The sequence below is a fragment of the Sander vitreus genome, chromosome 15 (assembly GCF_031162955.1).
Source record: "Sander vitreus isolate 19-12246 chromosome 15, sanVit1, whole genome shotgun sequence".
NCBI lineage: Eukaryota > Metazoa > Chordata > Actinopteri > Perciformes > Percidae > Sander > Sander vitreus.
In genome coordinates, this window is record NC_135869.1 from 15,691,832 (window position 1) to 15,705,894 (window position 14,063).

The window sequence follows — 14,063 nt, forward strand, 5'->3', positions numbered from 1 at the left end:
GACATGCATTTAAAACTGCAGCTCCACTACTGATCTACCCCTGAGAGGGTTTGTTTGGAAATCCCTGCAGCTGTATGCACGATTACTGCAGGACTGTAGAAGAACATATGTAATGGCAGCTACGATACTGTGGACGTGTTTAAGATAGTGGTGCTCAACACCACAGCATGGCACACCGGCTTCTTGTTACAGTTGATATCCTGTGGTGTTAACAGGTGGAGGTTAGCTTGCCTCAAACAGCAGAATCCACTTATGTTACTCACTCTGAGGGTACGTGCAGCCTCCTGCATTCAATTAAATTGTCTTATATCCATACATGTGGGGGATGTCTGCCTACGCACCAGATACTCACTTTTGGTTAAGTATTCTTGCGAAAGGATGCAAGTGGGCATCAATATTTCATACTGCTATCAGCCTGAAAGTGAGCCACAGTTCGTGTCACACAGATTTTTTATGATATGTTACATAGTGGCCAGTAATAAGCAATACATTAACAATTAAACAAAGTAATATTGGAGGCATGTCAGCTCCATTATCATAATACTTTCTTCATTTTCCAACATGTTTAAACTCATGCTGTGCTCCTCATGTGCTTTTTCCCTAGCCAGGAAGTTTTCACAGCATCACATCTCCTCCTCTCTTCATTAATGTTTCATAAATGCTGGGCTGAAATTAAGAGCTTATTTGAATCGGTTCCAATTTCATTACTACCCACCTATCCATTCTGCACTAACTTCCCCATTCTCATCACAGTGGCAGTTTTGAGAGCAGCAGGGAAGAGGTAGTTCTTAAATGCAAATGTGCTTTGTCCCTATATGCTTTGTGCCTGAGCCGTTGCATGGCGATCTATCAGCGCTCATATGCAACTGATCTCTCAGGGTGCAAGTAGTCAACTTGAATAGGTTTTTGAAACACTGGTTAATTGTAAATATGACTAAATCTCCTCTCTGCAGCAAATAGTGGGTCATTGACATTGGTTCATTTAACATATTGAGCACACCATGCAGCATCAGATATCTCATTAGTACTAGAAAAACAACTTCCTCAGTATCTAATGTTATACAGAATAATATTCAGGGTAAGCAGAGTGAAATGGATGTTTGCATACTACAGGCAGGTCAGGCCTCAGTGTTAACATTTGATAACATAACCTGTGCTATCATCGTCATTCAATCAGTGGCGGCTAGCTGGGGGCACTTCAGGTCTGGGGGATAATCCTCTCCTCCCAGACGCAGGCGGTGGTTTCAGGAGAGAGGAGGTGTTCAGTTCACTGTCCCAGAAATCCACCCATTAGATGTGAGGAATAAAATAGAATATGTAAGTGACAGATTTGAAGCTGTCACAGTCATGGCTGCCATGCAAAAGCCCATTAAGGAAGAAGACAGCAGCAATGAAAACAACAGGAAACCGCAGAGGGCATAAGGGATGAAAAAATCAATTGGGCTTGCTCACTAATGTGAACATTTCTCTTTAAGATTTTTGTCCTGTCCCTTTCGTTTGTTCCCATGACATCACATGTGACAGCCTAGGCTTATGAAGTCCCACCATCCACTGGTGGTATGTCTTCTAACCACAACCTCCCATTCTCCTAATACAAAAAGTATTTGAGATGAGTTACTGATAGGCGGAAAAGAAAGAGTTGTGGTTTTAGAAAGGCTGACGAGAAAGAGAGAGATGGCTCTAATTTCATCGAACTTAGTTCAGACGCTGCCCAGTTACAATGCTGAATGACAACTTTAGTTAAATCCCTGCTGAGAGTGGGACAGAGGAGATGAGATAAGAGGATGTGGCCATTACTAAGCTAAAAGCAGTAACCAAATGTGATTCCAACTTTCCTCCTCTGCCTCCTGTACGCTGCAGACAGTAGAGATCAGAGTCAGATCAGATAATATGTGTAGTTTAGAGGCAATTATTATGAAAACTAACTAACTAATCACCTCGCGCTATTACCTGAGCTTTAGTGATTAACAAAGTTCAGAGGGATTATCCAATTAGACATTCGAGCTGGTGGTATCGCTGTCAAGAGTTGCAGGATGAACTTCCTCTGGCATTTCATTAGACCGACTCTGGAGCTGGCTGCTGTAAAGTCAAAGCTAAATGAGATCATAAATCTACAGCTCCCTACTTCATGAGCATGACGGGAAGTCTATAATAACTTTCATAAGCAGCATGCAGAAGGGGCAAACAGGAAGTTATAAACCAGAGATATGGGAGAGAGCTGACCGCTACACTATGAAGTGAGCTTGCCATCACATCTGAGAAACTGCAACGCCACAGGGGACGGACAGTGTAAGAAGAGTAGAACTGAGATAAAGTTGTGTCGAGAGAAAGAAATAAGCATTTTAAGAATACTAAAGGCGTCAAGTTGAGATAGTCGGAGACAAAGGGTAACAAATTAAGGTGCTACCGATGTAATCCATCTCTTCTGTTTCCATCCCAACTTTGTTAATCCAAGTTCTACAGCTACACTTTGTTTTCCTCTCTCTCTCCCTCAGCAGAATTATGTTCAATGTAATTAACTTCTCTAAAATGCTTGTTCCCAGAAAAGTAGAAACATCTGTCCCTGCTACGCAAAGCTCACTTCTATCTATACTATGGCCAAACAATCAGAGCTCATTTTTCACATTTGTTGGGTATTGCTTTAATTGACCGTGCAAATACACACTCCCACTCTTAGGGATATAACGATTACCTGTGTAATGGTAAACCACGGTAAAAATGTTCTTATAAAATATAATTATTATCACGGTGGATTACCACGGTGTGGAAACCCTGTGTTTAATCCTTCCTAGCTTCATCTGAGTCTCCTAAAGTTGCCACGTCTCCTAAAGTTGGAATCATGGCGGAAGGAGGAGATGACAGCGCTCAGGACATTTATCAGCCTTGTAAAAAAGGCCATAGTAACACTTGCTCTCTCTCCTGAGATGATTGAACAATCAGTGACAAGAGTCATCGCTTTGATCTCCTGCCAATCACTCTTGCTCAGACAGGAGAAGGGGACAGCATGCAGCAGCTGTAAAACTTTTTTCTTTATCATTCCTTTCCCGGTTTCAGACTTGTTGAAGTGATGTGTGTGTAGCCCAGAACGTAAGTTAAAACTATTCTGTAGCTTGCTAAACTGTCATGGGTTTTACTGCCTCGTTAAAGCTACGTGTAGTCATATTTCAATGTGTTCTGCTACATAAGTTTAGCCCGTGTTACAACGTGACATTTATTTGGAGAGAGAGAGAGAGAGAGAGAGAGAGAGAGAGAGAGAGATATTATCACCTTGATAATATTGCTGTTGCTGTTTCTTATTGCATAGCTGATAGGTGCAGATTGTTTAATATTACTTGTGTAGCCACGTGTTGATATTCAGGTTGTGTTAGGGCAATGTGCTAGCAACGTGCAATCGCCAGTAAATAGACTAGCCTGTGGAGCCACGTGCTTAGCTATTAAAGGTGTATTACGCTGTTTTGTCTGTTATGGATATGTGTGCTGTAATAGATGTGGCTTATTCTCAGTTTGTGTTACTGAGCAATATTTTACATTTATGTTAATTATTACAGAGAAATGAATGTTCATATATGTTCATATTAAGTCTGATGCTTATTAATGTGCATTATTATTTGCTTATATTTCAGAACCACATCCAACTCCACATGTAACGTCAAATACAACTTCATAGTTAACTTCATGTTCGAGTTGTAAATAAATCTTCCTGGATCTACAGCGGGCCAGTGTTTCAGTAGCCAGTTTTCAATAGTATTTACAAGCCTATTGCCTATATTTTTGTAATATAATTAACACTTTTTTAAACTATTTCAGCTTGTGTAGGCCTATCAGTGCTTTCTGAACATATTGAACACACTTTTAAAAATACCGCGATAATACCGAAAACCGTGATCATTTTGGTCACTATAACCGTGAGGTTAAATTTTCATAACGTTACATCCCTACCCACTCTTCAAATGAACAATCGGTCAATCCTTCCAGTCCAGCTGCTGGCCTTTACAATACAATTCAATGAAGACTCCCAGTGAAGTCCCTGGTCTCTCCTGTGCCCAAGGACAACCGATTACCACAATCAGCACAGCATGGTTGCCATAAACTTATCATGCCCCTCTCCCTGCTGCCTCCTTTTTCCTCCCTGCTGCCTCGAACTCCCTCCCACTCCATCACTCCTGTGACTGCCACTCCTCCTGCGTGGTGTCCTGCTCGCTTTCCATCTGCAGCTCATTCGTTCCAATCCGAATCATACTAGAATGACAGTGGGGTTGGACAGATGCGTCAAGCACTCTTGTTTATGTGGGGGGCTTAGGAGTACTGTTGGAGAAGTGAGAGAAAATTACACTCACCTCTGCTCAGCGCTTATGAGCTACAACTTTATACTTTTTGGAACAGGCTGCTAGTGCCATGCCTGGTGGTGTAATGCATTTGGCATCCACTCTGTTGTTAGACGCTACAAGATAGCTCTATCACGGCAAGTGTTAAATAGAGGGGGGAGACGAGAGTAGCAGGGTAGCAAGTGCGAGAAAACACTGTATAAACTGTTAGAACAGTCAGTGGTTCAATGAACGAAATAGGATTGCAGAAGTGTGTGAATTGTAAAATCATCAAATTGCTTTTGAAGGGCAAAGCAATGATTCAGGCATAAATTCAGTTGGATTGAAATTACAGTCATTATTGCAAATGAACCATGCCAAAAGCCTGATTATGAGCCCAACTATAGAGTCTGGGATCAATACTGCTTTGTACACAGTCTGCAACACAATTAGCTCATGTATCAAAACAATTTGAAATGATATTACAAGATTGGCTTTCACTGTGATTCTGGCTCTGCACACCGATTCACATTGACTAGGTAGTAGAGGACACCTGTCAGGGTTTGAACTTAAATAAAGTTTGGTTGAAGGAAGCACAAATAAACATAAAAATAAAGTGCTGAAATAAACTTTTGCAGCTGTGTTTAATCTTTAATCCATAGCCAAGAATCACTCTTTACAATCGGCTTTATTGGATTGCAGTGGATGTGATAAAGTTTACAGTCCCGCACGTTGACAGACAAGGGTGACCCCAATCAGATTCTGAGCCCTAGCTCTTTGTACTCTGCCATTTGTTCCATGCTCCTTTTTGATGGTGAGAATATTTTCTTCACTCTTCTGCCTCACAGCTTTCTTATTTTAGATATCAAAGGGAGAGTCACCGCAAACACACACACACACACACACACACACACACACACACACACACACACACACACACACACACACACACACACACACACACACACACACTACTGTGCTGTCTTTCAGTGCGGTATTATGGGTATACAGCCACAGTATGTAAAGGTTTATTTTTGTATGCACATCTTACATGCACACATGAACACATAAGACAAAATGTATTTATTTAACTACTGTGCTACTGCGTTTATTTTTTATTTAAAAGTGCTATCCAGACTGAGAGAATCAGTGAGCAGGTACTTCTGAAGTGATTTTTGTCTAGAACTGTAAAGCTGACATCATCTATCTTAATAGACTTTCTACTTGTGGAGTACACCAGGGCTCAAGTCTTAGACCAATCTTGTTTTTATTATATATCTAACCACTGGGAAAACTTATTTGCAAGTATGATGTCTTTCTGACCATACTAAACTAAATGATGCCATGCATTACAGATATAATTTTCTTCCAGCTAAAGGCAGATAAAATTAAAGTTGTCATTTTTATTGATTAACATGTCGCAAAACAAATATGGCAGTGCCGCGGTGACTGTGATTTGTATGTGTTCTCTTTGACTTGATTTCAGCTTTAAAACTAAAAAGGTTTTTTTCTTCCACTTAAGCAATATTAACTATAGCTAACTGCAAAATGAATGCCAATTTTGTTAATAGATTAATAATTAATTTCTTATTATATGATTATAAATACGATTTTGTGTGTGCACAGCCTGGCAGGTCTGCGGTTTATCTTGGCTTGACCATCCTGTGCAGCCACACCAGTGTTAGAGTTCCAGGGTCTCTTCCGCCCATTAAAGAACATGGGTTTGCACTATCCAGATGTGAACAAGCATCCAGGCAGTGTTGTGCTCAGTGCCATCGCAGAAAGGCGCATATAAATTCAGTCAGCTGTGTTCTTGGATTAGCTGGTTAGAAGACAGGCACTGAAAGCAAGTGAAGCAGACTTTGAAAATGGCTGATGGGACAATATGGGATACAGCATGCATGAGTGCCAGGGTGGGGAGCAGCCATGCAATGGCCACTGGCGCACTAGCAACACTGTGTCACAAGACTGTGGCTAGATTGTCTTTGATTATAGCTCTAAATATTGTGTGAGTCATGACTGCTTCTAAGATCATCACAGGCGAATGTCTCATTAATAGTGATGGGACTTTCGGGCGAGGTTTTACATTAAAGTTTTATTCAGCATTGTGAGATGAGAGGAGATTATTCCTGTCTCAACGCGAAGACATTTCCCATCACAACAGACTGTTATACTGTAATAATTCCTGGCACAATCCAACTGGCTCATCAGTTTTGATGAAACTTTGATGAAATGAACTGCAATTGCATCCTTTTTCCTCCATTGGTTGTGAATGAGAGTTGCCTGAAAGAAAAATATCCACTCACAACTATGTATAATATTTTATTGTCTCCAGTCTTTTGAAATGCAAATGATAAGGCTTCCAGTCATGAGTCTTGATTAGAATGAGTTTACGGAAAAGAAACCTTGCAACATTTTTTATTCCCCTTTATCCTGAGCAAGATAAGCAAGTATAGAAAATAAATGGAAGTCTTATCCAGACCATACCCCCTGGGGAAAGGTGGGTGTTCAATAGGATTATATAGTTTAGTGCTGTAAATAATTTAAACATGCCTTAAACTCTGACATTGCTACAGAGATTAGATTGTGATTTTATCATCTTTGATGTTGTACTCAAAATTACCTGCCGAGATATGTAGGAGAGATAAAACCAAATTTGGAGCAAAATGCTTTTACTGAAATGCTTGACATTTTCACAAAGGTAACACTGTAAGTGCTAAGACGACCTTATATCCAAAGAAAACATTTCAACCTGACACCTCACTGCAACATTAAGGACATATAAAGCGGACATGATGTTTTAACGAACCGTGATCAATTATAACACTCTTCTTTAAACAGATGGACCTTCACCCCTGAGAAAAGTGCCAAAACATACTCAGGGTACATATTTAAACAAAAACACATACACGCAGGCATGCACGTACACACACACACACACACACACACACACACACACACACACACACACACACACACACACACACACACACACACACATCCAGATGGTCACAGATCTCTTGGGACGTTCAATTTTATTCAATCATTTCAACAGACCAAGGCATTTGCTTAATGGGTAAAGTGCCATAAAACTCACTCAGGATAGAGGCAAAGACAATCATTAACTGCTGATGAACCTGAAAATATCTCATTTATTTGTTGGCTTGATATTTCTCATTGTCTATCTTACCCCCTATTAGCACTCTGAGACAGACACATACAATTTGTGTGTGCATTAAACAGAAGAAAAACTTCTGTGTAAACAAAATTTTTATATCGGAACTTTTTTGTTACAAAACCCCTCCAATGCCCTTTCTATACCTGTATGACCTCCCTACATGCCAGTGTTTTATTTGAGGAGAGGAGGACTGAGAGGATTTAGAGACAAACAGAGCGAGGGACAAATAAGACATACTGTAACATTGTCTCAACCTGTCCGTCTTCCCCATCACCTCTGAATCTGAGCGCTGTCCTTCTCACCCTGGAGGTGACTGACAGATGTGATCAGCCTGAACATCACTCAGAACAGCTCTCTACCTCACGTCACCCTGGCAAAAACATATGATTTACCACAGCCGTCCTAACTGCATCCTCCGCCTCTCACCATAACTCACAGTCACAAGCCCACATTTTGGCATCATTATACTTGATGTGACTCACAAACCAACATGTGCATCATTGATGTTTGGTTGAAACATTGCTCTCACATGCATGTCTACCTCCATCATCTCTCTACTATTAATACATCATAGCCCTCGAGACAGAGTCTCGAAGTCCCACTCCCATATACACCACTCTCTGAAACCCCTCTGCTGTTTGTTTCTGTAGTTAAACATATAGACGCACACAAACTCACATGCTAGTATCTTTCCATTTCTTCACAATCTCCCTCTGTCTTCTGCTGTGTCACTCTTTCATCCTTCTTTCTTTCTTACAGCGAGAGCATGCACAGACAAATACAGTGCACACACACTTGCAAAAAAGCAAAGGAAGTCATACGCACACTGACAATCCTCTCCGAGGTGCCCCCTCTGGAGATGGTGGTCCCGTTGAGTCCCACCAGAGAGGGCAGAGTCTGAGACATCCAGTTGGTCACCATGGCCATGGTGCTGAGCACCGCCCCGATCTTTAGCATGGGAACACTCATGTTTGCTCCCTGTGGGGCCCCGGCGCAAACGGCCCTGTAGCCAGCCCTACCCTGCCCTGTCCTGGACCTCGGCTCCAGTCAAACCCCTCTCTGCTCCAGACAGCCCAGGAAGGGAACCAGCCAGTCAGCTTCTGCCTCAGCCAGAGCAGCGTTAGAGCCCCCAGAGCTGGTAAAGCACAGTTACCAGACTCACACACCACTGGCTCAGTCAAAGGAACAGCCAGAGACCGATTAGAGGAGAGCAGCTCACATCCAACAGCATCACGCTGGAATCTTCCCTCTCAGAGTAACTGCCTCAGCCTCACCCCCTCCCTCTCTCTCACTCTCTTTCCATCTCTATCACCTCCTCACTCTCCCCTTATCTCTCTCCCCCGCTCTCTTCCCCTCTCTTCCTCAAGATGCAGAGCTGCGCATTGGCTGCATCTCTGTCTCAACCCCTCCCAATCAGCATTTGCTCTGTTCTTGCCAGTCCTGTTTTGCATGCATATATCCATTCATTTCTCTTTCTCTGAAAGGCTTTTCTTTTTATTCTTTTATGACTCACATCTTGGTCTGTGTGAGTGCGTACATGCATTTCTGTGGCATGGAGATCAGAGAGAGACTGATTTCAGAGGGCTGATCTGTGCTCTGTTATGTGGCATGTGAGCCAAAGGCATCCCAGGCAAGGTAGACTGTCCTCATCACACTGGATGGAGGACTGGGGATGAAAAGGGTTGAGTAGATAGATGGTTGGTCAGGGATGTGAGGGGGAGACATGGGCAGCAAGGTATTAATGTGGAAGAGATCCAGCTCCTGCCAACGGCTGCTTCTGACAGCTCATCTGTCATTCTGCTTCATGACATATCTTAAATCAGCCTGTAGCTTGCACTTTTACAGTATCTTACCAACTTTACTCTGCCTGAGGCGTAACCATATCACTATCTTCAGCTACATGTCTTATTGACACTTACTGGTCCTTTTGCTATAAAACTAGTGCACAAGTTGAAATTTGGATGATGATTCAATTGACATAAGTGATGGAATAGATTAGAGATATCAAAACACCTTGAATGTAAAACTGATGAATAAAGCTTGAGTTTGTTCTTGCCTGGCTGCTATAGCCTGCTTTCCTTGAATAAGGGGGATTACGTGTTATTTTTCAAGTGATGCAGTTTTACCATTGTTCTATTGCTGTAATCCAAATGGCTTTAGCTTTACAGCACAATCACAGCAGGTAAGCCCGTGTCAGATATCTTACCCATCGCTTTGCTGCCTATTAGTGTCATATCACCTTAGGGACTACTGTATGTCTGGAGCCTAATTTGAGTTTATTTCAGGACAGATTTAAGATGTTTTCTGAAGTTTAGATTACAGCCTCCAAATCATAACTGTCTTAATTCGCCACTTAGCTCTACTGCAATGGCCCAGATGGAATGAGGGGTATGGGAACTGGCTAAAAGCTTGAACCCCTTCCTTGCAACAATTTCCGGCAAGGTACTGGGACACTGGCAGTGTAGTGTTACGCCCTAAACAACCATGAATAATGATGACAGAATGGCCTACTCAGACAAAACGGCCAGGTCATCTCCCTTTCTTTCCTGCTTCCTGGTCTGCTGACTTATTCAGTTTGTCAGCCATGGATGGGCTCCCTTCCCCACACAGTCACATGGGGTGAGTGATACAGGCTCCTCTGTGTGTGGTGTACTGTGAAGTGATATGAGAAGAGACAGCTTTCTGAGCCCCATCCAAAAAATGTCAGCACTCCTCAGCTCACCTGCTGGCTCCCAGTCACGCCTGGGTCTGCTCCTGTTTTTGCAGCGAGACTGACCCCGTGTGGTTACCAGTGGCATTGCACCCAACATGCTGCATTACACACAGCCAGAGAGCGAGCAAGTGTCTGTCGTTTGTTGTTGTGCAATATTGAAACTGGTGACAGGTAGTTGTCACTTTATGGGAGTGTGTCAAGGAGATGCTCTGTTTACTATCATACCGTTCAATTTCTAACAGAGATTTTAGTAAACGGTTCTATGCAGAGTAGTATACACACTCACAAACACACTGCTGCTGGTTTCTAAGTAGGGTTATGCCAATGTCCAGGGGTATGCTGGAAATAGACTGGAGCCATGTTAAGATAACATATCTATCATGTAATTACATTTCATAGGTGATTCCTTATTGATCTAGTTGGTCTCAACAAACAGCTAAACAAGTATATCTAATAGATCAATATGATGTGCAATAATAATGTGTAAACATTTATATTGAAATGATATTAATATATTTAAGGGGTTTTGCCCGCAAGCTTTGTGTGGGTGAGGATGCTTTTGTAATGTATCATACTGTGTATTTCCATTTGATGCACCGTCTAAAGAGATTGCAGTAATCGTCACATTCACAGGGTGGCAGCAAAGATTTAAACATGGATATGGATGTCCTTTACCCTTGTATCTATATTTAACCAAGCTCCCATACTCAGCCTCCTCAAAGAAAGCCTGGCACTGAAGTAAGAGGGCTGACTGAAAAAGAAAAATCATTCAAGATTTTGATTATTCATGCACCATCTTGGATAATTAATGAGACCACCCACCCCATGTACAGCTGTGGCCACTGTGCAAGAAGTAAGCTAGATAATTCACTGCGAGTAGAAATCAACAGCACATTGATATCTTAAATGTTCCCCCAGTGGCCCCAATTTATACAGTTTGACTGCCGAATTTCTTAGTAATGCCTTATGAAATAGACATTGAACACACACATTACTCTATACTAGTGAGGGCCCTATTTGACATAATGCATTTCCTAGCCCACAACTACATGCCTTACCCCAACCCTTACCTTAACTTAAAACCAATTCTTAACCCTTACAGAGCTTTAAGGACTATTTCATCAACAAAGGACAAGCCAGGATGTCCTAACTTTTCCATTTTTTTTTTTCATCACCTTGAATTGGTGCTCACAAAGTTGGAAGCAGTTTTAATGGGCCAGACGCTATGTGTGTAACTCTTTTTATGTTTAGCTTTTTATTGATCTCCAGAATAATAAAACAAGCTTTCATGGCCACAAAATAAACCAAACTGTCTTGTGGGATCATTAAATAAACAGGTGCAAAATTCTGATAAATATGAATCAGTCAGCAGACATATTACTGTAATATTACTATAGGGACTGTGCTCATGCACAGGTAGATTCAAATACAGTGACTTTGGATTAAGACTCTTATTTCTTTAGATGATAGATTATTACCACATCGAAAGAAAACCTTAAAGGCAACTGTTGTTTCCCCAGCTATCTTTATATTATTCTCTCTTTGTAATAGCAGTGTAGACAACTCTATTTTCTCTCTTGTTTGATGACAATGTTTTGTTTTTTTCTCAGAGAACAGATACGTTTTATTAATTTGTGCCAATTACAAAACGAGTGTGCAGGCTGCACCTGCTGAATGTATAATAACTAAAGCTATATAGAGGCCGGCCGCCATCAGACCCCCCACATCATGTCTTCTCTCAGAGACGTTTTCACCGTTGCACCCTTTTCTCCTATATTTCAAGGCGTCTTTTCATCTAAGACCATTGTTAATAACTTATGTATTTGCTATACCCATGTAGAGCGAAAATGCACCTGAACTCTTTCAAACTTTATATTTCTCTCACAGAGTGCAGATGCCATCTTTTGTAAAGTGATGGACCAAATAAAGGATGGGAAAAATGAGTGTCATAAGGACAATCTGCCATAGCTCAGAATTCCAGACTCTGCCAATCAACTGTCTAATCACAGAGTCTGTTGGCAGAACAAGCTTTCATTAAATATTAGCTAGGGAGGAAGTCAGCCATTTAACCTGTATTAATTTAATCCTTTTTGATTAATTTTCAAAGCCATTCCTCATAATTTCCACTCTAAAAATTGTCCAGCCTCATTTTCGCCGCTACTTTGCTCTGTCATTATCTCCAATTCTCTGTCGCTCTCTTTTGTTCTCCTTTTCTGTGAATTTTATTTAGCCTTTAACTCCTCTTACTCTCTCCCCCTCTCTGTTGTCTCTCTTGGCCCCTCTGGCAAAGAGAAAGAATGGCATCATATCATGTGTTTCTCCTTTACCCTGCATGTGTCTTAGCTTCAACTATTTCTGTCCTGAGCTCATACACTTTCAATGGTTATGGTAGCTATCTTGTCACACGCTTGGACTCAGATTTGTACTACATACTGGAGATATAACACTGTGGAACATCTACATGCACACATGTTGTGCAGCCTTTTTGTGCGTCCACATAGAAATGCCAACATGGCCTTGTGTTTTATCATAAACATCTAAAAAATATAAAGGGCATTTTTAATCAGTTCAAATGGTGAAAATGGCCACCAACTGCAGAAATGGCAGCATTTGTGCACACCCATGGATGGCAGTAGAGCGCTACAAAGCCCCGAGGTCATAGGGACAAGCTCTGGGTGAGATAACAATACTGGGGAGCAGAAAGCGGGAAACACTAGCCACATTCTTACTGAGCACAAACATGCAGCCAGCTACAGATTCCCAGCTGGAATACAGGACCAAATTACACCTCAGCTAATTACACAGACATCCTTCATAATGATGCAGAGCTGTTTGGACTGAGGCAGCGAGGCCGCACACAAACCGAGCCCCCGCCTGAGCTCTGAAAGATGCTGGAGTCATCCGGCTCAAAGAATACTGGCTATTTTTCTGAGTCATAATTCATTAATTAGATGATGGACATGGAGGCCCACTGCCTTCTAAATAGATCAAGATCAAAATCAGCTTAAACAAAGCGTGACCTCATTACTATGGCAACTATTTAAATGGCATAAATAGGCTGTACCCCAGGGTTCAGGCAGGCAGACACAGTGGTGTGCTTTCAACATGGAGTGTTTAATCTATTAACGGCTCCTGTGGGCCTTTGATTAGGGAAACTCATCTGGGCTTTTAAATTGTATAGTAGCGACTGAGACCACAGGAGGATTATAGAGTACACATGCATCGACCCCTGCATGCAAAAGTGCAGAGAACACATCCTATTGAGTTGAAAATGTTCAATATTTCAAGCAGTGAGCGTTAACCACAAATTAACCTTTGTCCCACTCTGACCACAGAGGCAATTGATTCATTGATGGTGATGATCATATACTGTCATGAATCATCACATGATAAATGTGGCTTGCATGAAGACACGGGAGTAGATAACCTTGCATGTTCAGTTTGCATCAACACACAGTTTTAGGATTTCTAATCTCCTAAAATACTATAAATGTGTTTCTGTGTGTATGTGTCTACATATGCGTGCATAGATTTGTTTGTGAGCCTCTCCGTATTTGTATCCACTTGCATGAGCCACACTTTCTCTCCACTGAGCTGTAAAATGTCTACAGTATCCTCTAATGGTGGTTGCCACAGTGTTGTGCAAGAAACCCGGTTGAGCTGTGACTTGCACGTAATAGACAGTATCTCGGTCACTACTGTATGAAACAATAGTAAGGAACAAAACAGAGGCTCAGCCCACTAGTGCTTAACTACTCTTTCCAGTGGGAACATGTGAGAAAGAAAATCAATATCGTAAATGTGTCTGCTTGGCTGTATTGACTGTAACACACCTAGAATATCCTGTGGTAAGTCCATCCATTTTCTT

The 14,063-nt window shown here is 41.6% G+C and overlaps 1 protein-coding gene across 2 annotated transcripts in view; it reads right to left on the reverse strand.

Moving 5' to 3' along the window:
• Positions 1–14,063, reverse strand: part of olfm2a (olfactomedin 2a) — a 45,703-nt gene that overhangs the window by 16,663 nt on the left and 14,977 nt on the right. The window contains exon 1 of one of the 2 annotated variants that reach the window (XM_078270198.1): positions 8,308–8,684. The exons of the other annotated variant lie outside the window; for it this stretch is intronic. Within the exon in view, the coding sequence (XP_078126324.1) occupies positions 8,308–8,451 (144 nt within the window). The 5' untranslated portion in view covers positions 8,452–8,684. Of the gene's footprint in view, positions 1–8,307; positions 8,685–14,063 lie in introns of those variants that run through there. 2 annotated transcript variants of the gene reach the window in all.